Source organism: Ptychodera flava, chromosome 21, assembly GCF_041260155.1.
Source record: "Ptychodera flava strain L36383 chromosome 21, AS_Pfla_20210202, whole genome shotgun sequence".
Classification (NCBI taxonomy): Eukaryota; Metazoa; Hemichordata; class Enteropneusta; family Ptychoderidae; genus Ptychodera; species Ptychodera flava.
The window spans coordinates 373,950-401,855 of record NC_091948.1 but is presented as its reverse complement, the minus strand read 5'-3'; the positions used below and the strand labels follow the sequence as shown (position 1 = coordinate 401,855).

The window sequence follows — 27,906 nt, the reverse complement described above, 5'->3', positions numbered from 1 at the left end:
TCATCAAGTCTTATCGATTTAAATGTGTACGAACATGAAAAAAATCGACAGTTTTCGCGATAAGTGTTGATGCATGACTTGTATCATACGGACATGGTGTAAAGCACAACGAGGTAGTTTAAAATTCTTTTGCCGTTTTCACACAGGTAAGAGCCAGCGTTTTGCCTATATAGCATTCTCGCGAGCCAGAGCATGATTTCCGCTCCGCGGACCTACGCAAAAATCAAGGTAGCGCCAAGCTGTTGCCGTAAAGAGGCACGCGGTTTACGACGATGCGATATCGATATTCATGTCTAAGTTAGGGGAACAACGAATGTAAGCTTTTCCCGATATTGTAAGTTACGGGAACAACGAACACCAGCATAGGTAACGACAACTTTATAGCTGGGATCAAGAGGTTTCCGTGTTCCTTGTTCTTGCCATTGCACAGAAGCCAAACATGATGTGTGTGAAAAACAGACACTTGTGGGTAGGTACATGGTGTACGGCCTCTAATGGAAAAAGGGTCAGAGAGACCGTTCACCGCCGTGTATAAAACCACAAGCGATTGTAGTGTGAAAGACATCTGAGGCGAGTGCGAGCGAGCCATGGGCCAAACTTTTACCCAGTACATACCCAGTGCGCTTATAATAGAGCGTTTGTGATCATGTGGTCAGGTTACATTCCAGTGAAAAAATCCTTTCGGCCAATCACTGTTACTGGAAATCTAGTAACTGTTGATCAATCTAGCTTGTATATTGGCATGGTGAGCTTTCAAAAACAGATTTTGAGGACGATAAAACATGTCAATCGGGAAACTAGTTCTATCGGTATTCACTTCATCATTCACTGGACCAAAAAATCACCGACAAATCGTGTGCACGGTCATCACTCGCAAACGGGGGTTAAACGTGTATACGCCTCACTCAGCCTCACTCAGTTCGTGCCTCGTAACTGGAAGACATGAGCTGTAATCTTTTGGTCAAATTTCCCTGAAGCAACTTTCAATCATTCTCTTTCAAATTAACAATTTTGGGTCATCGGCAAAATTTTGCTTCTAGAGAAACAAATTACCTATAAACCGTTATTTGGAATTCAAAATGGCCGCCATCCAGAGTCACTCTATGGAGAAAAATACAATTTCTATTTTCAAAAACTAAGACGATGAAAATTCATCTTGCTCAAAGAGCTTTAAAAGGAGCCCTTACATGCGGTAGACCATACAAGTATTGGAAATGTTGAGATTTTTAATATCTGTCCCCGAGGAACATTCTACCTGAACCCAGTAAGGGAATGGACAGAGATTACAAGGGGTTGAAGGTCAGTGTTCATTTGGGGTGGGTTGCAGTTTTTCGCGCAAACATTTCTGAATGGTCATGAAATTTCGTGCATGCCTTCGGGTAGGGTCGCCGTTGTTTGGGCTGGAGGGCCCACCGTGCACCCCCCCCATAAACCTACTACGTTGGTATTTTTTGTTCCTTGGCATCTGCTGAACTAGAAAAAAGATGTTAACATTGGATATTTTGGATGCACTACCTGTCTGCACTGGTTTTTGATTTGTATCTATCGCAAAAAATGACGAAAAATGGGTAGGGGTAGGGGTACTATATCCTCCCCTAAATTGAGTAAACCAGCATGAAATAGCACAAACCTTACATTTTTTGGAAAGCTCAGATACTGCTCTTTCTGAGGAATACCAATTTTAGCAAAATTGATTTGTGTACATAGAATAGGACGACTTTAAAATGAATTTTTTTGACAATTTTGAAATTTTTTACCCAAAATACTATGTAACAATTGTGATTTACTTTTTATTAAGCAAAATTTTCACAACTTTTTGTGTTTAAATTATTTATTCCAACATATTAAACAAGAAAAAAAGTGTTAACATTAGATATTTAACTCTACACTACTTCTCTGGAGTCAATTTTGAATTGCGTGTATCTGTATGGGATGTGCAAAAGCTAGGGGTAGGGATACAACATTCTTTCCTTGATGAAGTAAACTGGCTTGAAATGCCATATACCTTATAGTTTTAGAAAGCTGAGATACTGGTCTTTCAAAAATGCATAAGGTTTTAGTAAAAAAATATGACGTCATAGAATTGGATAACTTTAAATCGATTTTTTCTGGTAATTCAGTATTTTTGACCGGAAGAAAATACGATAACTATTGTTTCCTCCCAATGAAGCAAATCAAACAGATTTATGGATGTTATTTACTAATTGCAATGTGCTGAAGAAGAAATTAAATGTCAAAATTGGGTATTTACAATGCATTATTGTCTCTACTCACTAAAATTGCAAGTTTTGCTACATTGGTATATCGTGAATGGGCATTTTATTGTTATGCAATGAACTAATGCACAGCCTTAAAAAGAAGACTTTAAAACGCGCACACATAGTCATATTGCCATTTTCTCCTTAAAGTAAATAGATTGTTGATGACTGTCTATTTTTATAATTTACTTTTTAATATTTTTTTTATAAAATAATTTTGATAAGACGTATTTGGAAAATTGTCTATGCCTCCTTGTCTTACTTATACAGCAAGCATTACTAACAATCCATCAGGCCGTGGGCTAGAGGGGGCGTCTACGTGCACCTCCCCCCCCCAACCCCACAGGATAACTAACCTGTATTTTTCAGAAGCATTGGGATCCCTAGAATAAGAAATAGGATTTTAACAGACAACATATGGGGACTGAATAGCTGTCACGGTCATGTTTTGTATGATGGGGTACCGCAACATCACGATTTTGTGACCCACATGGATTTTTGTCAAACCTGTCTTCATGTACGTCATCTGCTGAGCTTACTGTTTAACATGACCAGGCTTATGGGGTATCATTGGAAAGGTGATTTATTCTTCTTAAAAATGGTATATAGTAATATGCAATATTCTCTATAGTTTTCATGAAATAGGGCCATAATTTACCCCATACCCCAAAGTTTATGTCGCAAATTACTGTCAAAACTAATCTAAATTCTACCAATTATTTACCTAGACATAATACAAAGGGCAATGCTGTGTGTTAACTTTGTGTTATTTGCTACAGGTACATGTTAGAAGCCTAAAATAAACTTTTGACAGAAAAAATATCTGGATCCTGTAGCTGTAACAGTCATATTTTGAAGGGTCCCGCAAAATCACAGTATTACTGAATCACATTCGTTTTTGTTAAACCTGTCTTCTTGTAAGTCTTCTGCTGAGCTTATTTTGAACATATTCTGCTCAAACATAGTATGTTTATCAATGTTTGTTCGAACATATACAGTTTTCTACGTTCGTTGGTTTGAAATGTATGCCTGTGTCATCTTCTCCAGCCAACTGAATTTATTCGTACATTTTTAGCTGGCTAAGGAGTAATGTGTCGAGATAACTACTAGTGTAAGCAGACAATTTATGGCTGCAACCGCTTTCTAATTTTAAAGTAAATTCTCATCTACGACGCATCATAATCTGAAGTTTAAACTTGTCCATCGATGACCGACATCATTTACATTATTTATAGATGTATTTCTTTGGTAGATGCCTAGGGGCACGGGGTGTTTTTAATTACACTTTTATGCTTGCGCCAGATATAGACTGAACCTGGTTGTTTGCTCCGCAGTTACCAAACTTATTTTCTGAAGATACCTGCTTTAGTTCCCGGACCTACGATGAAAACTTTCTGTCGTTAGACAATATGTCGGTGCTAGTCTCAGAAGCAGTCGAAGAAATTGTCGATTTGCAGATCAATGAAACCAAATTTGACTTTCGTTGGTTTGTATCGAACAAATTCCAAGCGTCTCCGAATGAAGTTCTTAGCATATCAGACTCATCAAAGGTACCTGCAGATCGCAGCCTATCAGCTTTGGTTATATTAATTATTAAGCTCATGGGTCCAGTGCACTTTTTACATACTTTGTGCACATAAACATTTTTGACCCCTCTTCGTATATCACATTACTGAGTTTTATCAACTGTGATTTTTAGCCATTTTGCTCATTTTACGCTGTTTTTACTTCCTTTCCAAATTTCTTTGCGTTATTTGTGACTTTTTATTTTAAAAACTACCTTTGCTCTCATTTTAGTCATGTATTTTGTTTTCTTAGTCATGTACAGCGCGCTGAGACGTATGTGTAGTGCGCTTTAAAGAAGTTTTTAATAATAATAATAATAATAAAGATTTATGGTTTGTCAGTTTAAATTGATAAACTTTTACAGCAATCTCCGACAAACTGTATCCCGACTGAAAGAAACCCACATCCGGGTATTTTCTCTTATTTGCCCTTGGCCACTTTTTAATTCTGTACTTAGTAGTATAAGAAGTAAGTCGTTCAATTTCAGACAGAAAATATAAAAGACTTTAAAAACCGAGGAAAGAAATACATTATGGCCATCCCGCTTTGTCACCAATGAGTAAAACCAAACAGCATGTGATAGCTTCTCATGGTGGCTAGCCTACATTTCACACAAGAAAGAGTAGAATTAGCATTGGCAAGATAACGCCATAAATCAAAGAAAAGGGCCTACTTTGGCAACATTACATATCATCTTGTTTACAATTTAGTCAAAGTACAACTTGGACGTAAACAGCTTTAAACGAATGTTTTGAACATTAGCCTTGGCATACCTTCTGTAACGCAGACATCAAGTACTACTGGGTAAGGTGAAACATTCCATCCATGAATAGCTTTATCTTTCACCTTTAAGCGGTAAATTATCAATCAGCATCATGTATCCATTTTCTCAGTTGCTGGAGAGGCGCTTGACATATCCTTTGCATGACCCTTGCAGTCTGTTTGACAACCAGATGCCTTTATGTATTCCCAGGGGGCGTCGATTTTGACCAACGAACTGTTTTGAGGGCCACGGCGGAGGAGGGGTACTAAGGTAAGCTGTTAAATCTCGATACTAGCAATTTAGCAATGTTAAGTTTGCTGTGGAGAGGTTTTGCGAAATATGATGAATTCAGTCTTGTCCTTCAGTTCAAATTGAAATTGTTCAACATCTCTGGATACCTCTGGAGCGGCAGCCCGTCCAATCACAGGTACACGCAGATATAACCACATCAGTACTGTTTTAATAGATCTACACTGGATACCTGTGAAAGCTCGTATTCATTTCAAAATGTTATTTACTATTTTGAAGATTGTCAGAGGTATTGCACCTCTTTATCTGACCAATTTAAGGTACCTGTATGTACCGACAAGAGATCTACGATCTTCTGAGAAATTGCGTGTAACTACTCCTCGTTGTTATTTTAACAAGTCTTACGGTCAGAGAGCTTTTACGGTATGTGCTCCTTTGCTGTGGAATGCACTGCAATCAGAAAGTCGTTGCGACAGAAATACTATATCTTTGCAAGTATGATTAAGGCCTACCTTTTTACTAAATTTTACTCGTAATTGTGGCTTTTCAGCTTTTTTAGCTGTCTTGTACCGTGCACTGAGACGTTTGTGGAGTTTAAGAATTAATTAATAATTTATTTATTATTATTATTATTATTATTATTATTATTATTATTATTATTATATGAGCACTAAAGTCGACAAAATTGCAATTATGGTCAAATTGTTATGATCAACCATTCTGCCCATCATATCCATTTATATTTGAACGTTTCAATCAGTTTTCTATCATGCTGTTCAAAAGTCCACTAATGGTGGCCTCAGTGTTGAAAAGATCACTTCCGTTGTAATTTTCATTGGGACCAAATGGCAAAGTAAATCGCCAGTTTTGGCAAACGGTACCTAAATAATGAATACACTCCATATGGACAACGCCTTGTCTATCGAATGCTTACAAGCATTGAGTTATGAGACAGCAATATTTATATCGACAGAAAAGTATGATGCAACATTATTGCATCACAAACACGTTTTCAACATGTGCGCTGTGTTTTCCCCGAATAAACAAGCTGTGACGTCACTGATGACATACGCAGTTTTCCCGCAGATTAAGCCACAGGTGAATTGTGCATGCTCCTTCTTGGCATTTAAGTAAATTTTCATTTCATTCTGAAAACGACTGACTATAGACTGTAGTTTCTCTAAGGTCTATGGACTGACACAGCATGCCGCGCCGTCAAAACTTCTGAGAGTAACCCAGAAGAGCCTATCATGTTCATCGGAGCAAACGAACAACACGACTTGATGTCCATAGTTCAAGAGGGTCTGGGAACGCGGACACATGGATAGCAACGATGAAGCTATTCAATACGGCATATCGAATTTAGATAATACAACAAGAATCCGACATTATTTTCCTTCGGGATTTCCGTGTCTCTCCAAAATTACTTCCACATACAGTCACTTTTAATCAATTTGGAACGTAACAACCTCCTATTGAATACTCCAAGGACACACTTTTATCCAAACCAAGTCTGTCCGACTTTTAAGTGCATTTTTTATATTAATTATGTTGCCCCAAAATGACATATCAAACCAGAAGCTATAGAGTCATCTTGGGTGATTACTGGAAATAACCTGGTTTTTACCTTCATGTCTACTGCCTTTTCATTCCCTTGCCATTTCTCGCCTTTTTGTAACACACTAACTAGCATGCGATACGCTGTACCTGCACTGTAAAGTTAAGTGTTCAGGATAGAACACCAATTAAACGCCTTTTTGTAACACTTTTTGAACGCCTCTAGACGTTCAGAAATTTAACACTACGTGTTCAACCAACGTTCAATTTTTGAACACACGTGTGCAGATTTTGAACGCTACGTGTTCATCAGATATTATATTGAACACCATGGTGTTCCATATCTGAACACATGTTGCACAGGAAATGTGTTCAAAAAATTGAACGCTTTTACGCGTTCAAAGGGATGTAACACTTTTTGAACGCATGGACGCCGTTCAACGATAAGTGTGTTAAAGGCTAGAACACATGATGCGCGCTTGTTGAACACCTTTAATTTGGGGCGTTCACGGGGTGTTCAAGCCTAGAAATAACATAACAGACCATTGATATACAGTAAAATTATTTATTCTAAAAATACACGAAACATTTCTAGAGTAAAATACAATAATTTACTGTAATATGGGCAAATAAACATTGCAACTTTGTATGTAAAGTTTGTCAGAGGAAAAAACCAACAGTGTTAACACCTTCCTATAAAAACATAAGCAATAAAAATCACCATATTGTGGATCACGTTTTACGTTCATACTTGTTTAAAATGTACAAAAATCATCTGAAAAAGCTCACAATTTGGCTTACTTATTGTGTTGAAAACACGTATATGTATGAAATGCATACTCCATCTTTTTAAGATGGCTTCTTAAAGACATTTCCTCTTGTATAGACAATTGCAAATTTTGAAGAAAAAAGAAGTAAGTCAAGGCTTCTCTAGAGCACATGGTATACATGGTATATCCACACTAAAGTAAACACAACATGTTAAGTTGTAAAAGTGTCACAGTAAGGCACAACATGCAGAAAGTGGGGAAGTGGGTCCTTGGCAAGGTAAAACCTATTTCTTTGTCCAACAAAGTCCTTCATAAACAAAAAGGTTTGTTTGTTTGTAATATCTTTAAATAAACCCTGAAATAAGTGGGTGACATTTCAAAAATATACTTCTCAGAAATTTAAAACATATTCGTAAAGACCTTTCAAATTCTGGTGTACCCTGCTATTAATTTTTATACAATTTTTTTTACCAAAAATGGTAAAAATCACCCTTAAAATGAAAAAATGTATATTTCATCATAACTTTAATATATCACATTCTGCTAATCCCTAGTGTCTTAAAAGTGTCTGAAATGTCTTTAATGTCCTAAAAATACAAAAGTTGCAAATTTCTGCATAAACTGAACAATCTGAAAAAGACTATCAGTAGAGATCTGTGTCCTAAATATCAAAGCAGTTCGATTAGCAGTTTTGAAAAAGATTCTAAAGATTTTTTGACCAAAAATGACAAAAATTGCCATGAAATATAAAAATTTGAATATTTCATCTCAACTAGCACAAATTTGACTAAGGTCATTTTTAGGGACATGTTTACCAAATATTGAAGACGTCAGTAAAAAAGAAGAAGATTTTTGCCAAAAAATAGCAAAATTAGCCTCAAAAATATAAATTTGCATATTTCATCATAATTTGAACATATCTGATTAGAGTAATCCCTTTGGACCTGTTATCCAAATATTAAAGGATTCGTACAGGCTGTTTTGAAGAAAAACCTTTGGATGTACAAATTTGAGGATAATGCTACACAACCACCTATTTAGCTGACGGCAAAGCTAAAAACCAGTTGCTAAGTACAAGAGACGTGTTGAGCTACAATACAAAATAATCTACGGTTTGGTACGTAGCAGGCTATGATCAACTAAATGTTACAGGGGCATAAGCTTTCAAAGACGTGAAGTCTCCTTCATTAGATGCAAGGGGGATGAAAAATTGAAGCAGAAAGTGACAGAAAATTCAGAGTGAAATTTCAGAAAAATCAGTAATTCAGAGTGGACATTTTTACTCTGAATGGTCTGTCGCTTTCAGCTTTAATTTAAATAAGGGAGACTACACGTCTGTGAAAGCTTATTCTCCGGCAACATTTAGATGATCATAGCATGCTACCAAAGCTTAGATTAATTCAGAATTAAAATACAGAAATTTATCAAAATTCAGTTACTGACCCTTGGAAGTTTAAATTTACGTTAGAAATGAGCTGAAGATCTCAAGTTTGTTTCCAGACAACTACCTGTACACTCATCTTCTTCGTTATCTGTACCACCAGCTTCTGTAACAACTCTTCGATTTTCAGTTAAATCCAACTTTTTACATCCTGAAAATAATGCAACAATAGGTAATGGCGAGATGAGACTTTAAATGAAAGACAAAAGGGGAGACTTTCATATACAGTGCCTCTCTTCAATACTGTTACAAAATATTTGCTGCTTCTTGTCATCAACTGATTAAAATAAAAAAGCCAAACTCTCATATGCTGAACAATACATTGTATACTCTACGATGTTTAACTGATGTTTTACATGCGATTGTGTCTACTAAAAGACATGTGTTAGCTGTGATTACGCAGCGGCACTATGCAAGGCGTATCGATCGCGCTCAGGTCAAGGGTTATCGTTATAGTTGTGTTGCGATGACCCTTGACCCGAGTGAGATCGATCGATAGGCCATGGCCAAAAGCACCACTGCGTATTCACAGCCAGTTGTTGGTATACCAGCCACTGAAAGAAAAAAAAGGTTTCTTCACGTAGTTAAGCTATTTCAAGGTACAATAGAATTAATTTCAAAGGACGATAATATAGATGCTTCAAAAATCTAATACCTATTACTATTTTGAAGAGGAAACTTACCTTTTCTGGTCTTGCTTCCGCAAGATCACGACTTCAGGGTGCGCTTACAAGAAAAATGTCGCAACTTCCGTTTTGATGCATCATGGGATAAGAAAAGACACCAAACTTGAACACCAAGTGTTAAGTAGTAGAACGCCTCTTGCACGTCGATGTTTAAATTAAAACGTTCATAGTGGTTTTCTGATTTTCTTTTCTAATTTTTAAACTTTCAACCCGTAATAAACGTGTAAAATTATTTTGTATACTCCCTTTGTTAGAAAAAACATGCTTTCAGCAATTGCAGGCCGGAAATATTTTTCACTTAGTGTGAAATTCGTTACACCAAAATCCGTGAACGTTTACAGGACAGTGAAGCAATAGTAAATTTAATATACCAATTGTAAAGTAAAATGCACAAAAGACTGTTAATTGTTTCACAGTATTGTAAAATTTCTATGATGCTGAGTTTTTGAACACTTGAAGGAGATCGTTGTTAACACATAGTGTTCAGGTTTAGAACATCATTACTAATAATATGAACACTAGTGTTAACAATATGAACACTAGCCGTTCAAATTTGAACACCGACACGTACATTTTGAACGCGTAAAGACGCGTCTAGCGTCCGCTATTTTTACAGTGTGTGTACGTGAAGTTGTACAAGTGATGACGTGTACACATTACCTTACACGCAAGGGCAAATTTTTCGTGTTTCGATGATTACAAGGCTACAAGTACGCGTTAACATTTTTGATTTCGGATGTTGCGATAACAGCACAAAATGTCACATTGTAGTGATCAATCAAGAGGGGACCCGTATCTCTCAACCTCAAAAATATAACGACAGAAGGACAGCTGTAAATCTTTATTTCTCAAAATCAAATCCAAGGCCGGTGACATTTTTTCAGAGACTCCAATTTCCATTACTCAAGGGAACAAAAAATGTCTTCCTTCCCGCCAAAAGACAGATATGTCCGGAAATGCGCTTGCGCACTTCTTTCCATCATAAAAAAATAACTGCACTAAATATTTTCGATGCTATTGGTGACAACTTTATGATGCCATATATTTTACTTTTAGAGATAGCCACATACGATGTATTCTCATGAGTTCAGACGCCATCTCTGATGATGTTTCGACAGATTGAGAGTATTAAAAAGCGAAAGACAGTACTAATCAGGCTTCAAGAATGAGACCTCCAAATAGACAGAGCCCCCTGTCGCATTCTTATTTGCAAGTCTAGGGTGCATCAGTAAGAGGCGACGCCGAAAATATGAAGAAGGTTGATCTAAAAGGCAGCCTGTGAATGATCCACCTGCCATATCATGCACCCACAACCATAAAACTAGTTTCCTTTGGATAGATAGGACAATGAAAATATGTATCACAGTGTCCCTGTAATAAGTTGACCACTCTCTGTCCTTAGTGATAGGGCACAATACGTCAGTTATATAGAAATTGATAAACTGGCATTTTTAGAATGTAATTAATGCCCTATGATATATCTACTTGGCTAGCTTTGCATTTTTGGGAGCTATCACGAGCATCACCACTATCTCTGTGCGATTTTGACAAGAGATTGCATGTTACAAAAATCGGTGTAGTATAGGGTATCACACTCGGTCGCCAATGTCGATAATCTTACTTATAGACTGCTCTCATTCTTATCTTCCACATTTGTTATCTTTGGGCTGCATTCACAAATACTGGATGGGGAGGACTGGAGGAATTCAGGGGGATTTGAAAATTCCTGTAGTTGCAGGGGGCTCCTCCAAGGTTTTGCTCTGGGTATAAGGGCGAGTATCTGAAAATGTTTCGGTTATCTATTTTTTTTACATTTTAGATTCTATCGTTTGGTAGACAAGTCAATGAAAAATGAACAACATTTTCATGTCATGATTAATAATTAAACAAATTCTGGAACATTTTATCGCATTTCATGACGCAGCTATCTGTTGGCAGGGTAGCGTGCGTCTCTATGCGGGTCAAAGGTCAACCCGTATCCGTGGCGGGGTTGACCTTTGACCCGCATAGCGACGCACGCTACCCCGCCAACAGATAGCTGCGTTTCCACAGCTAACCAAAGAGGGTGAATCGCGCAATCGCGCAGCCCAGATGAAAAATACATGCTAGGATGATCGCCTCAGAGGCGGCGCAAATAAAAAAGTTTTTTTTTATTTTCATGTCGGAGCTGAAATTTACGGTCGGTCGGGAGATGAGAAACACAGAAAATAAAAATGTCGCCCTGAGCTAAGGACTGAACATTTTAGCATAATAAGGTGTAAAACAAAAGATTTTATTGATACAAAAAGCAAAAATACTGTACAAACTATCAACATTTTGCTGGCTTAAGAAGTTTCTCTAGGGTCTATGGTTTGGCCTTATAATTAGTGGGGGAGGGAGCCTTGAACATTTTTGATCATGTAGAGGGTTTGGATTTCAATTTTTGCGGGTATTGAAGGGGACCTGAAACAAATTTAGATTTAAATTGCCACTCTTCCAGACCCCCCTCCCTCACAATATTCGTGAACTGAGCCTTACGCAAACAAATATTTCTTTCATGGCATCATATATCTCTCTTTGTACTTTATGTCTGTACACTGTACAATCTAATCATTTTATCGTATCGCCACGTCAAATTTAGGTGTTGCCGTCTGGTCAAACGCGCATGGACAAACTCTCACTTCTACCGAAATGTTTAAACAAAATTCTACACTGACCGTGCTTATTTGTTTACATATTTATTTGTTCAGTCATTGACGGACTTTTGCCTCATGAGTTGTCAACCAAGGTAACGGCCATAATTATCCGCCCTGGCTATCGGTAGAAATAACAAATAGGGTGGACACGGATGTGGACTGTCATGAGTTTTTAAAATATATAATAGCTATTAATCATAACAATAAATCAACGTCTTTCAGGACCACGTGCTTACAAACTATGCAATTGTACCAAGCAAGTTTCATGGATTTCAGCGAATTTTTCTTCGCAGCCTTCAACGTCAATCATTACTTACAATTACCGTTTTCTTCTATAGGCCCTAAACATGCAAGCTATACCTTTTACGCTAAAAGCGAGAAGTAAACTTTTGTCAAGGTAATTAACTAATTCGCGTGGGGGTCTAGTGACCTATTTAATATGATTCAAATCTTACTGGTGTGTTCAGCATGGTCGTGTTTGGAGACACCGATTTGATGTGCGCCCTCCAGGTATCCAACGTAGAGGACATCTCGCCCGAATGAGTCGTATAATTTCAGCTATGGACACTCCATAAAGTTGAATGACTGTAATTAAGCTTAATAGGACATTTTGAGCTAAAAGAAAATGAGCGAATGATTAATAAAACATCCCAATAGTGCCATTATTTACCCCAGTAGATACCATGCCCCCTTCCCATATACATTTATTATTTTTTCCATGAAAGAAACTTTCCGAGTCGATGGGAGACAGTAACTAGAAATGAGAAACAGCCTCCTTGGGATGCAGTTCGGAAAGCTGAAAACAGTGAAGTAAAGTGTGAAAAAACAATTTCGTGGTGTGACCTTTGTCCAGGAGTAGACTTACACTTGTGAGATCAAAAAAAAAAAAGGAGCAGAAAATTTTTTGTAATAATGAACCACATCATATTCCCAATCGATTACTGTTTTGTTCTTTTTCTCCGCCAATAACCAACGTTGGCAAGCCAATTCGAGTATTTATCGAAACACAAGCTCTGTTTCTCTTCGTGGCAGAGATTTTGGCGTAGACATGTTTCAGACACAAAACATGCATTCCGATTTGAAAAAACCTGAATGGAAATTCCCTGGAGACAAAACTTTGCCAAAGAAGCTACAGCGTTTGACGTATATCAATGACAGAAAGTGATTCCAATATCATTTGAAATGTCTGTAGGAGCCATGGAAATGCTTGGGTAATAGAATGATATTAATGAACATATTTGGTGGCCATATCCATCTACCTTTGGTATCTAGCGAGGAGAATCAAGCCGAACATCTTCGCTGATATAATATTCCAAGAAGAGGGAATAAGTGAAGCAATCACGTTGTTACAAACAGCCTAGGTCGAGACGATGGAGAAATGCACATTTTGTACGGTTGCGATACAGTGGCGTTTCGTCTTGTTAGAGCGCTACAATTAATGTGAATGTTATACAAAGCACTTGAGATGAAAAGTATACTGAACGTATCCAATTACACAGAAGAAAACGTAAACACCGTCGAGAAATATGAGAAACACAAGAGAATGAAGAAGATAAAACAGAAATTAACATTTCTTGAATAGATCAGCCGGTTTTAAAATTTCGAGAAAAGAGCGAAGCGTAATAATAAGGGAGAGGTGCAAGAAAAACGAATATAAATAAATTACAAAAGTTCAAAATGAAGAACTTTTTGTTGTCATAATTTTTCAGGTACCTCTGTAATTATCAAAGAACAGCAATGAATACAATCACTAACCAGACAGATATTATCAAAGAACAGCAATGAATACAATCACTAACCAGACAGATATTATCAAAGAACAGCAATGAATACAATCACTAACCAGACAGATATTATCAAAGAACAGCAATGAATACAATCACTAACCAGACAGATATTATCAAAGAACAGCAATGAATACAATCACTAACCAGACAGATATTATCAAAGAACAGCGATGAATACAATCACTAACCAGACAGATATTATCAAAGAACAGCAATGAATACAATCACTAACAAGACAGATATTATCAAAGAACAGCAATGAATACAATCACTAACCAGACAGATATTATCAAAGAACAGCAATGAATACAATCACTAACCAGACAGATATTATCAAAGAACAGCAATGAATACAATCACTAACCAGACAGATATTATCAAAGAGCAGCAATGAATACGATCACTAATCGGACAGATATTATCGACGTTATCAAAGAATAGCAATGACTACAATCACATACCAGACAGATATTATCGACGTACAAATAAAGTAACAAAAATTGAACGCTGTCGATATATTTTACCATAACTATGAAAACTTTCCAAAGAAAATAATTCTCAAAATCTTTTTATTGCTCCGTTAGATTATTTTGAGTTTCTTAATTAATTTTGTTTGGGTTTCTTAATTACTTTTGTAACCGATCTGCTGTCCCGAGGATTCCAACTTTGCCATTGCATCCTAAAACGATGTCTTTTTATCAATAAAAATGTCTTTTTAATTGTCTGTATCATTTTTCCTCGGTCTTCCATCTTTCTTGGAGAGGAAAATCTAAGCTAAGTTTTCAATCATCTGTCAACGTATGCAATCTTGAAATCAATTATCAAACATATGAAACAGCCAGAATTATTCTTTCTCTCCCTGCTGTAATATTACTCTTCTTGTCATGCCAGAAAATCCCAAGAGAGTTTGACCGGTTGACCTCGCTTTTGATTTTATGCAGGAAATTACAATAACAATGCTTGGTCGAATGACGCAGTGCCTTGAGGGTGGGATCGCCAGTGGTATAGGGGGAGGAGTACCTTCCCGATGGTGATAAGTGGTGCAGATTACCGTCGCCTAGGTGACTGGCGTATACGCATGCTAAAAGACACCTATGGTTGATTTCCTGTTGACCAGTCGAATGGCAGAGTTGCAAATACCTGGACTGAACCATTTGTTTGTTTTTTTTTGTGGGTGTCGGTGGTACTTTGACAATAAAAGTAAAGATGCACAGATATTGAGTTTATTGTCTTGTTTATGAGCGGCCGGTATTTCCAACAGCATGAATTACGTGCATTTGCCCTAGAAGAAATAAATAATTTCGAATAAAACATCGCGAATGTAACCACATTCCCTAAGCTTGACGTACACTTAAGTGCCCCAAAGAACCATGGAATCACCAGACTTTCGATCGAAGAGATGAGTTTTGCCAAACCGCGTATACAGAAAAAGTGGCAGATGACTTTATTTTTAGAATCATAGACAGTATAGCGAGATGCAAAAAATGTGAAAGAGGCTCTCCACGTATCTATCATAAATGTTTTTGTGTCGAGTTTGTGTTTGATTCGTTTCGAAAATGTGTTCCTACATTCTTATCCGATTGTGTTTGTTAATAAAAATGTTTGTTTCGCTTTGGATATTTGTAGAGAAGTTTGGATTAGTGTGTACGGTAATGTTTTGTTTGTGTGGGGAAAGCTTATGGCGAGACGCAGCCGGACCTATGTTGTTACAAAAGTTGATAAAGTCGCCCTTTGACGCTCGCGTTTCGAAACCCGAGTGTGGTTTCATCAGTCGCAGTGTTGATTCATTCCTTAGTTTTTTTCGATTAGCGAGGCAGTTATATTAATTTTGGTCACGTTGTGAGTCCGTTTGGTGGTTCGGTTTGTTTGTTCTATATTTCTTTACTTCGGTAAATTTGTTTTGACTGGTGTACCTTTTAGATTTTCGCGGAGGTTTGTGAATTTTTAGGCAATAAGTACCACTGCGGGGTACGGATTTTATGTTTATTGGATCAAGATACTTACAAGTATCCTCGTTGATGTGCTTGTTCTCGTACATTTTGATTAATAGTTCGTTTACTTTGTTTACTGTTTGTTCTGGCTTGTTGTGTATAATACTGAGTGTTGCGTAATTGCCTTTCGCATTCCAGTACGTAATCGTTTGTGTTGACAATGACGAAAACCCGACCCTTGTCGAAGGGTTTTTTTTCCCGAAATTTGTCTATTGTTTGCAAGCTGGTTTATCGCGATTCTTTTAGCGCGCGACATGTTTTGTTTCCTTGTTTGAAAGGGTATCTCTAGAAGTGCGAGTTTAGCAGCTTCAGATAGCTTTCAAGGTTTTGTTTTTTGTTGTTCGTGGAGCCCAATTTGACTTTTCTTTGAATTGGTGTTGTTGCGATTGTTTGTGTCTCACGACGTAGCGTAGTCATATTTTACGACTTTATTTGTTGAAATCCTGAGGTGGTTTTATTCTGTTTGGTTTTGTTGGTGTCCGAATTAATTTAAGGCTTTTGCCTAGTACTATTTTATGGAGTTTCATAGTTTGAGCGATGATAGGTTGTTGTTGAATTTCATGTTGCTGTCGGCTTTTCTTTGGAAATAGCTGATTTATTTCCACTGCCATTTTTTCTGTTACGTTACGGTGATTGTTTATTTTGTATTTAATGTTGTGTTACAGTTGTTTGTTATGTGTACGATTTTTGTTTGTGTGTTCTATGTAATTTTATGTTTTTTTAGTAGTTCTCTTTTTGGAGTATTTGGTGGCCCTGAAAAGGGCCGCATGGTGTGGGTTTTTGCATAGACTCTCGGCGCTTGGCGCGTTTGTTTTGGCGATAAGCCTAGCTTTTCTATGCTTCTTTTCGCCGATTCGATGTGCTTGGTGAGTAGGTGTTTGCCGCCTTCTTGTCACTGTGTGTGCGTACATGGACGGTCTGCATAGCTCTTGAATGTGGTATCGATTTTACAATCAAACTTACAATTTAGGAGTATATATCAAAACTGATAAATGATTTTTGTTTTCACATGGGTTCACAAAATTTACGGCTCGGACTATGATTTTACAAGTTTCTATAAAAAGTATAAGGCGCGGGTATTATATATTGACTGATTACTGTAGCTATGATAGGCTACATTCAGGTCGGGCAGTAATTAGTAGGCAAAACAGGTGGTTTTCACCGTGGGCAGAACTCGGTGCAATGATACTGAACATTAATAGTAAGCCTGTCACCTTGAAGGTAATGCTGTAGGTGAAACAAAGACTTCAAACGCACGATGGCACAAACAACACCACAAGTGAAACGTACACATAGAAATACACGCGTTCCTACGTTGTGCCCACCCGGGCCACGCGATTAAAATATGACTGATAATGCTGGATAGTGTTAATTGGGTCGGTAAACAGTCAATTAATAGTTTAATTGACTACCTGGGTGATTGGCAGGTCGTGTCTAACGACGCATATGCAAAGCAGGCCAAAAGACAAAAGCCCCCAAAGATATTGACAGCTGGCCAGGGGTCACCATGAATACGTAATGACGCTTCACTACGCAGAAACTGCGTAGTCAAGCCCTTCTTAACCGGTCAAACCCTCTTGGCATTTTCCCTCATGGTCACTTTTTAACAATGTTTTTCGATATCGAGGTTTAACTTCATTGTCGACGACCTTAAAAAAATCAACGTATCTATGCCGAAAATAAGAGTTTCCTTTGGTATATTTCATTCTGAAGTGAATCAGGACAGATGGAATGGCTACATCTCTGTCAAGGTATAACGACAAGGTAACATTTTGTGCGCGACAGTTACCGAAAACATAAGCTTCTCACTAAAATATGGTAATCGAGCTTGGATAACGGCCGGAAATTATGGCATACTAAGATTACGAGAGAAAGGAAGCGATATCAAAGACTTGAGAAAATTAATATTTTAACTTCATATTTTTCAGCTTGAGGTAATGTCTGACTCAACGGAAGTGATCCCCTTCGGGGTCGTCGACTATGTCGTCTTCTCCGCTATGCTTGCAGTCTCAGCTGCCACTGGAATATACCACTGTTTTGCAGGGGGAGGACAACGATCCACATCAAAGTAAGCCCCAGGTTCTTCCCTTCTCCTCTTGATGTTACCGAGCAATTTTCACTCCAAAGTAAAAACAAGTGGAGCAATATGTAGAAGTGGTATAGCCAGTAAGTGATGACATCAAAGGTGTGTGTGTACTTATGGAAAAGAGGTCAAAGGTTATGATTCAGGCGAATGCAAGATTATAAGACTTTTTTCTCCATTTAAGGTTTCTGGTCGCTGATCGCAGCATGGGATGTGTACCCATTGCAATGTCAATGTTCGTCACTTTCACGTCATCGATAGCTGTCATGGGATTCCCGGCCGAAATCTACCTGCACGGCATAAAGTACGCTTTCTACATCAACACCTACCTGTGGGCCTATCCTATTTGTGCGTATTTCTTAATTCCCGTCTTCCGTGGCATTGACATAACCAGTGTCTATGAGGTCAGAACCGATTTAATAAAATACCATGTTTTCACTACTTTTAAGTTGTAGTCGTTTAGTTTTGGTTTTCAAGGCAACTTAGCTTTCGATGTTAGACAAACTTTATGAATAAGTTTAGACATTATATACCATTTTCTCCGAAAAACACACCTAGAATTCTATTAATTACACTATGCTGCCCCGCTTCAAAATTTGCGTAATTACAACGTCAAAATTTATCTATTGACAAGATCCAGTATTTGCTTTACGTCGTAATGGACTTACATATATTTTCATTTGTCACATGGCAGGACAAAGAGCAAATTTTTAGAACAATATCTGTCTGTTGTTTTGTATCTCTTTATTGGTTTAGCATTACTCTATACTCAATATAAACATTTACTCTACTTATTAAATGTAATTTTAAATTCAATGTGTCACTTTCTCGTTGCAGTACATGGGTATGCGGTATCATCTGAGTTTGCGCATAACCTGTACAGTCATTTTTATACTGCAAACATTGCTGTACATGGCGACCACAATGGTGGGACCGGCGTTGGCTATTGAAGCGGGTAAATCGTTGTTTGCAAGCATAATACTCCTGGCCACATAGAGAACTAGGCCTGCCAACAAAATATCCAAAAGTCATTAAACAGGATGAATAGTGGCCAGTTTCCTCTATATGTCATTCTGTCGGTCTGTGTCTGTCTGTCTGTCTGTTTCTCTCTCTCTCTCTCTCTCTCTCTCTCTCTCTCTCTCTCTCTCTCTCATGCCATTGCTTTTCTACAGAGTATTTCATCGCATGAGGAATCACGTGCAGGTTAGGTATCCCAGAACAGGACACGTCCCTCTTCTGCCCCAGTACTTTTTGCAGCTTGCCCACTAACTAAACGAATTTCTAACAATTTCGTATGAATTTTTAAATTTTATCAAATTTCGACGGGTCAGTCAGACACTGGTACATGCATGTAACACGTGACGTTATCTTGAGTCTGAGGGAACACTTGAGTTGCAGTGGGTCTTCAAATAGGGAACACTGAGCAAGTTTGCCACCGTATGATATGCAGGTGATAACATGTGCAATTTTTCTCTTCAGTTCAGGGGCTTGAAATGTGGAAAACTGTTCTCATCACGGGAACCATTGCTACGTTTTACTCAACCTTGGTGAGTGTTTACAAGTAGCTTTAGTTGGTTCAACTCAAGCCTGAGCTTCGTGATTTCAAAATAGTTTATCTTTGCATAGTGTGTTTACAGTTTTTTAATATTAACAAAACACAAAACCATTCTCTGAAATTGTCTCCAGTTGTTTTCCTCTGAGAGGAGGTTGTACATGATCGCATCAAATCTCTGGGCATGGCTGCACTTACGTATAACTGTTGTTCATCCTTCACAGGGCGGAATGAAGGCAGTGGTATGGGCTGATGTCTTTCAATTCCTTGTCATATTCGGATCGGTCTTGGCGGTGGCTATCCTGGGAACGATCGAAGTCGGCGGACTTGAAAAAGTCTGGAATAATAATGACGTAGGAGACAGACTTGAATTCTTTGAGTAAGTTTTGACATCTTAGGATAGCATGAACACGGTGGCATTGTATGATGTCTTGTAGTTTTAGCTTCATCGTTTGGTCGTTTTGTGTTCATCCTCGAGGAGATCGTCAAACGAGCAGACTGAAAAGCGTCCAGAAAAAGTGATGACGTAGGAGACAGCCTGACATTAAAACAGCGTAAGAATACAACGTGACAAGTTTCATGGAAATGCAGAATAGTTTAAGAAGTAAAATAACAAAATCAAAATGGAGGCATCTAATTATTGCCAGCAATCATATTTTTCTATTTTCCTTTTTTATCATTTTTATTCATTTAGAAATTATAGATAATTCTGATCTAACTTCAGTAATAAGAATTATTAAATATAAAATATAGGAGTCATCCATGGGCTATACTTTTCTTCCTCGGTGAGTTTGTACATCGATATATGTACGCATGTATGTACATACATTGTATTTCTATTACATAATGCATGATACATAGATACATAGATACATACATACATACATAGATACATACATACATACATACATACATACATACATACATACATACATACATACATACATACATACATACATACATACATACATACATACATACATACATACATACATACATACATACATACATACATACATACATACATACGTACGTACATACGTACATACATACATACATACATACATACATACATACATACGTACATACGTACATACGTACATACGTACATACATACATACATACATACATACATACATACATACATACATACATACATACATACAAAGCGATGCTACTTACTATTCACACTTGCCATTCACTCAAGAACACAATTCACCTGCGGCGGGTGAGTGAAGCATCTTCCACTTAGAAATGTTTTCATAATATCTGGTACACAGAATACGCATTACACGATATATAAACGAATGAAAACATATTTTGAATCCATTTTTCAGTTTTTCCTTTGATCCAGTCTTTGGTCTTACGATATCTACTGGTATATCTGTGTTAGGCGTTGCTGTGCAGCAATCGGCAGTGCAACGCTACCTTGCAGCTAAGTCATTGGGCCATGCAAGAGGGTAAGGCATACTTCTCTCCGTGTCTAACCACAAGATAATTACATTATCAACACCGTACCATACCACATATATACACCACACGGCCTCAAATCGAATGACGTCACATACCACATACGTCACGTCACATCAAGACATTTCACATCGTATCGTGTCACGTCACATCACATCATGTTGCATCAAACCATTTCATGTCATGTTATATCGCAGGACATGACATGACATCTCTCATATTTCGAATAAATGACAGTTCTTGAATGGAATGAAGGTTATATCAGACTCATTCAACGTATTATGAATCTTCCATGAGGAAAAAAAGAACGCGATAGGCTTCAATTGAAGGGCATGAAACGATGGACTATTTAAATACTGTGATATTGCTTATAATCGCCATTGGTTTTATGATATTTCATTTTTATGAATTATTTTTCATTCCAGGACATTAATATTAAACATACCATTCTATTGGGTGATGTTTCCCATCATGTACTTCAATGGATTAGTGCTTTATGCTTACTATAACAGTAAGTATTAGTTTTTGATCGTCTCAGCATTTCTACGACAAAGGTGAGAACTTCCTGTCACAGACTTTGCATCATCATAGTCGCGTATCGAAATAAACAAAAGAGACATTACTTTTTACTCGCTCACGCCAAAACTTTATGGAAAAATATTTAACGCTCTGAATTGTCATAAAGTGGCCTTGGGCTTTCCGTAAATCATTGAATCATGACTCCGTGAGATCCGGACAATTACAAGACTATGCATTCTTTCCATCAGATAAACTAACCCCACTGGAGCCCGCCATCAACTCAACTTTCCCATCACCAGGTGAGTGGATAATCACATTGTGAAGCCATTCTTCCTCTGTCAGTGTACAAATAGATCAGTGGATAGGAGCAGCCAACAATACTGTTTTGTGCAAAAGCTGAGAGTAAGCGATTTCTTTGCGAGAGGGGAGATTTTTCCGTATCAGCGGATGGAGGAATTGGTAGGCAATTTTTCCCCCGGGGTTATTTCATTCTCGTGTTCAAGAGGAAACTTCAAAAAGGCAAGGATTACAATTCAGTTGTTTTCGGAAGTTATCTGATGGGGACTGTAAAAAGATATTACAAAGAGATTGCGGTGGACATCTTTATTATGGGAAAGGTGTTTCGGGAGTAGTTTTAGTGAGGGGGCTTGAAGTGGGAAGATTTCCGGGTCAGAAGTTCGTAAGCAGGAGGGGAATTTTTCAAATCGTTGCGGAAGGGCATCTATTTTTCCCCTCTTGATTTTATTTTGTTCAAAATAGCATATTTGCATGTAAATACCCCGTTACAGAATCTCAATGTCGGCTGGCTTGCTGCCCTTTTGGTAGACAAAGAAAGTGTATCATTTATTTTCCAATAATTAAATATTTTTTCATGCTGGTCATCTTATACCTTTTTTAACAGTGGTGTGTCGAACACTATTGCTAGTTATTTATGTGTGTGTGTGTGTGTGTGTGTGTGTGAGAGAGAGAGAGAGAGAGAGAGAGAGAGAGAGAGAGAGAGAGAGAGAGAGAGAGAGAGAGAGAGATTAGTATTGACAGTTTATCTCACTGTTCGACAATTATATTTCTTAATTAGGCATCATGGAAAATGGCGAACCCATTCGGTATGAACCAGAATACACAGCCATCGATCAGGTACACCATAGTCGTTTCAAAGCTTTTCATTATGTTGTTTTAATTCTTTAAATGACAGCTGACAGATGAGTTATGCAAAGAAGTATCCACGTGAGACAGTAGCTTTATGTTTCTCTGTTTCATTTGATGTTATAGCTTTTTGTTTTGAACAACAGATTTTGATGTTCTTCGTGAGTTCCCAATTTGGTCAGATTCCCGGTATGCAAGGATTGTTCGTAGCCTGTCTCTTCGCTGGAGCGCTAAGGTGAGTTTGTTAAAAATCATGACACACAGACCACATCGTCTTATATAGACTGAAAAATATATCGCTGTGGAGAGCGTTCGGCATGCACAATACTGATCGCCGTTAAAGCATCACATTATTCATAGTTTTTCCTTTTGCTCAGTAATTGCTCAACGTTTTGACATTCGAGTTTTTGGTAGCAGTGTAAACTCAATGTAGTCCAAGCTCATTGCTTACAATAAATCGCCAGTAACTACTTTCAGCAGTGGGCGACTCTTTGTTTTCAACTTCAAACTGCAGTATGGTTCTTTTGTTTGAAAGTTTGGCAATAAATGACGAGCAAGATATTGTTGTCATTTATAGTTTGTTTCCTAGCGGTATACACGTCGCAAATCCTACACGTTCCACTTCGAATATTGCTGGAGAGGCATCTCCCTAATCAAAGCTTGTCATTTGCTACATGCAGAAAGTCCTGTAGGTTTCCGCTATGTAAAACAAAAGAAACGCAGCGCAAACGTCAGTGATTTGGTTCAATTATGGCACACATTGGGATATAGAATCTCTGCTGAAATTGTAGAGAGTACGTAGGACTACCACCATCATGCGACGATTAATTTTTCTAATCCCCTAACCCCCTCCCACCCCAACAGAGGACATTCATAAAGCATTATTAAAACTAGAACTCATATTTCACGTACAGTACCATCTCGTCAGGACTCAGTGCCATCGTGGCCTGCATCTTGCAAGACATTATTAAACCATGGAGGAAGTGGCGATTCGAAAGGACGAAAATACAGTCAACAGCTACCGACGCCTGGGACACGAACATGTCTAAAGTATTAAGTAAGTAAGATTTAGTGGTGTATGGCAGTGCTGAGTCAAGTTGTCTTCAAGCTCAGCGAAATTCAAATTCCACACTTCTTTCCACTCAAAAGGCGCGATTTTTAGATTATATAGTAGCATAATTATCTATCTAAACTGTCTGCATGTTATCTCAACCGAACTGGCCCACTCTGTTGTTTAAAATGGCGAGTGTGGACAAATGTCAGGCAACGCGTTTAAAGTGTTTGCGTTTGTTATCGATTGACAGTTATTCCTACTTTGTTAACAGATTGTGTCTTTGGTTTGCTTGGTACCTTGGTGGCATTCCTTGTACCGTATCTCGGCTCTTTTGTCACAATATCGAATATCCTGGGCGGCGTATTCGGCGGCCCTGTACTAGCTATCTTCGTCATGGGAATGTTTATACCCAGGACTAATTCATGGCGAGTACATAATTTATTTTTCACACGCACAGTGAAACCCATGGATTAAGTTTGAATATATCAATGCTGTTGTTGCCATGGATACAGCTGACAGCTATATAAAAATGAAATATTGTTCATTCCTGTCTTTCATGTTAAGGTAGAATGCGCCTCGAAGACAGATATTTGAGCTCTCAGATTTTTATAACACTGTTCAAGTCTACCACTTGAGGGCGCTCATTTTGAAGCTCTTGGAGTGAATGAAGTTTTCAAGGTCTCAGTTTAGTGAAAACTGCAGATTTGATTTCTCCCCATAGAGTTTACACAGGGATGACGACCATTTCGAATTTCAAATATCGGTAAATGTTAGGTTACTAGTATTTGTTTCTCTGGTACCAAAATTTTCACAGTTACTCTTGATTTTTATTACGTTCAAATGTCAGTATATTACGTATCCGATTGTCTCTGAGGCTCCAGTGTTTCTTTGTTCAAGATAGCTTTATGAAGGTTCCGATAAAAATACACACAAACAGAGCTATTCCCCGAAGGCAAAGCCTGTAAAACCTTCGTGAGTTTCTTCATATATATATATTTTAAAGCATTAAGAACGAGTCATCGGAAACCCTGTAAAAGCAAGTAGTAAAAAGAAAGGTGCAACTCAAAGAGATGATTACTTCATTTCAAGTCAATGGTAGCTTAGTACTATCGAGTTATAATTTGTAAAGAGCTATAACCAAAGACAAATCGTTTGAAACTTTGTGTCACACACGTGGGCTTATGGTTTAGCGATGTGTGTCTGTCTGTCAGTATACACGATATCTCAAGAACGGCTGGACAGATTTCAACCAAATTTCGTAGATAGCTTTAGATATCAAATGGTAAGAAGTGATTGGATTTTGGTGGGCGTGATATGCATATTAATGAAGTTATCAAAGTTTTAATTTGTCTGTTACATGGTTGTCTATGGGACCCATGATGACCATAGTGTTATATACCAAGATTTACTGCACTAAATATGATGAAACTTGCCATATGAATTGTAATATGCAAGATACGATGATATCAACCGGGACTCGAACCCACAACGCATAATATGCAAGAAATGATAATATTTGGAGCATCATGCCAATTAAATGCTAATTTGAATATTTTGATTAGTGATACAATTCTAAAATTGGTTCACCAATTTTGATAAAACGTGCATTTGACGGTGCTGTGAGACATTCCGCGTAGATTTTGAGCAAAAGTTTCAGTCTTTCAATTTGGAGGTGCTTACTACCTTAACACTCAACCAGATATGAGCTGAGCATGCTCATATGTGTAGTAGTGAGTCAGGGCGGTCATTTGGTTCAACTAGTCTTTATCATAGAAAATTAAATTTAATGAGGAAAATTAAATTTGCAGAAAACAAGCCAGTGAAAACTTGAGTTACTCCTTGAGCTACAAAATGAGCTCTTCACAGGTGGCAGTCGACGAAAACAGTATTGCAAAAGTTTTTAGAGGTCCGAATATCTGTCCTATAGTGTATCTACCTCAAAGTATTTTTTTCGTTCAGGCAGATAATGTAACTCATTGTTACTTGTACATATATCACAAGGAGGTAAGTGTATTTATTGACCTTTCCGATGATAGTCTGCATCCTCTAATACTTACAGGGGTACGTTTATTGGTTTGGTGTTTGGATTCGCGTTGGGTGTTTTCATCAGTGCTGGTCCAGTCGTAGCAGAGCAGCTCAACGTGGAGCCGCTTCCTATACAAAGGGTAGGAGACACAGAATAAAGCACACAAGTGCATCCGCAGACATCTGTATCCAAATCCGAGACTCCTCGCATGTCATGGAAGCAGGTCGATAAGCCTTTCATTATACAATATCCCGGTCATTTCGAATTTACGCCGTTTTAAAAGTTCTGAATCATCGTGATAAACCCTTGCATGAGTGATACAGGTCCAACAAAAAAAGTACAGTTACACTGTGAGCAGGCAACACATTTAGGCACAGTCAAATCAGAAGAAGAAATGTTTCGAGTCCCTGTATATCTTAAAAGAAGGAATCTTCCTCTTATGTCATATTGGCCCAATTACGGACAACAACTTCAGTTTACCCAAAGCGCTAAGTTCATATTTGAAGGCTATAGAAAGCATTGATTTGTTTCATGTAACTTAAAATTCTGTCTTTCCACAGATTTCGTTCATCTGGTACCCGGGTGTTAATTTTTTCACGACGTTAGTCGTTGGCGTCGTCACCAGCGAAATCGCGAATTGCATAAAGCCATCTTTGATCAAACCAGTTGATCCTGTACTTCTGGCTGTGTTTCTGAGGTAAGCGTTTGTAGAACATAATAGTCGTGTATTAATTTTAAGAAGTAATTGTGAGATTATCAAAAGGATCAGATATTTTGAGTTCTTGGTGGAAAATATGAATTCTGATCAAGAAGTGTAGGGTCTAACAAGCATGGTGTAATTTGAAACTTGAATGTGAAAATGCATAACATACAAACAGTGTTATAATATGAATAACAGACATGTATGTACAGTGTCATTTTAAATGCACGGGACCAATTTCTAATTTCGGCTGTTGCAGGTACGCTGTCTAAAATTGTTATGGCTATGTTGAGGGCGCTCTTGGGTTTGCTGGTTTCCAAAACGTACGGATTACTCCATTCCCCAAAGTTGAAGTTCGCACCTAAGAACATAATGTGAAAATTTCACAAAATTCGACCAAACCCAAGGAGTGAAATTTTTTACAATGTTGAAAACGGGAAAAAAGAAGCCAGAAAATCGGGTGATTTACATAAATATGAATGAATTCACACTTCTTTCTTATCAAACTTACGACTGCTTGTCTATGCAAAAAAGTGATTTCAGCAAAACACGCGGTGTTTTGTGCAACACCACCTTGAGTGATTATTAGACCCAATAATGGCCACTAACTCTGAAATCAATGTATACTCTGGACAGTACGAAGTAAGACTATGGTGACGATTTTTACTGGCCATTTTGTGAGCATTTTGTGAAAATACATGTGAACAAGTCAATTTGCGCATATCTATAACTACTTAAAAAGCGATCAATATGATTTTAGTCACACAAGATATCTCAATAATGCGAACCCGATAATTAAATTCAATTAATGGACAAGTTACAATTCGTTAGAAGTATAACTTCAGTTTCAATTCGCTCGTACATCGAAGTGAAAGTTGCGTAGATCTTCGCAACTATGGTAGATAACATTATGATGCATATTTTAATATCTTAATGACTGTACTTGTTTCACAGACCAAAACATCCGAAAAGTGAAGCTGGCAATGGGATCAAGGAAGATAAAATACCGTTGAAGGAAGAATGGAGTGATATGGATGGAAATTCAGATAAATTGGACTAATATACTACTGTAACAGTTAGCAGTAAAGAAATGTAAAAATATCTTAAGATTCTCAAAATCATGAATATTGTAGCATAGGTTTTATGAACTTCAGCTTTCTGTAAGAACCTTTTGGAGGTCTTGAAAGTCGTCATGTGTGTTAGTGATTGTGTTTGGGAGCGACTTACATGTCGTGAATATTATCTTTGGCGGGAAAATCCGGAAGACTATATGACTAAAGTAGGTAAAAGGTTGAATGTAGCACATTGTCTTGTTAGTCATTATGATTTGTCAATTAACATCAATTAAATAAAAACTGTCAAATATCAATCAATATATAAAACATCAATCGATGCCATGGATTCACTTGTATCGTTTTGCAGTTTCATCAACCAGGACATTGGAAGCTAGCGGTGCCATTAAACGGGAATGAAGTATGCTATCACTGCATAAAATATGATCATATTTTCTCGATCCGCAATAAAATATGTTATCGAAATGAATTACAAGCATTGCTATTTCAGAAAATTGACAGGACGGTCCCTTAGTATTTATATTATTAAATTGTTGAAGCTCT

The 27,906-nt window shown here is 37.6% G+C and overlaps 1 protein-coding gene across 5 annotated transcripts; it reads left to right on the top strand.

Moving 5' to 3' along the window:
- Positions 1 to 131: 131 nt before the first annotated feature.
- LOC139121020 (sodium-coupled monocarboxylate transporter 1-like) lies at positions 132 to 27,906 on the top strand. 5 transcript variants are annotated; one of them, XM_070685601.1, is made up of 17 exons: positions 132 to 146; positions 4,798 to 4,857; positions 17,672 to 17,811; positions 18,011 to 18,230; positions 18,664 to 18,781; positions 19,306 to 19,373; positions 19,603 to 19,757; positions 20,716 to 20,838; positions 21,274 to 21,359; positions 21,616 to 21,666; positions 22,443 to 22,501; positions 22,657 to 22,745; positions 23,425 to 23,567; positions 23,836 to 23,989; positions 25,624 to 25,729; positions 26,151 to 26,287; positions 27,245 to 27,906. In XM_070685601.1, exons 3-17 carry the CDS (start codon positions 17,681 to 17,683, stop codon positions 27,348 to 27,350), a joined length of 1,746 nt encoding a protein of 581 aa, XP_070541702.1. In that variant the 5' UTR covers positions 132 to 146; positions 4,798 to 4,857; positions 17,672 to 17,680; the 3' UTR covers positions 27,351 to 27,906. The 5 variants fall into 5 exon arrangements, with proteins under 5 accessions (XP_070541702.1, XP_070541700.1, XP_070541701.1 ...); XM_070685599.1 differs by lacking the exon at positions 132 to 146 and adding an exon at positions 4,555 to 4,628; XM_070685600.1 differs by lacking the exon at positions 132 to 146 and adding an exon at positions 4,555 to 4,628 and having other exon boundaries at positions 4,718 to 4,857.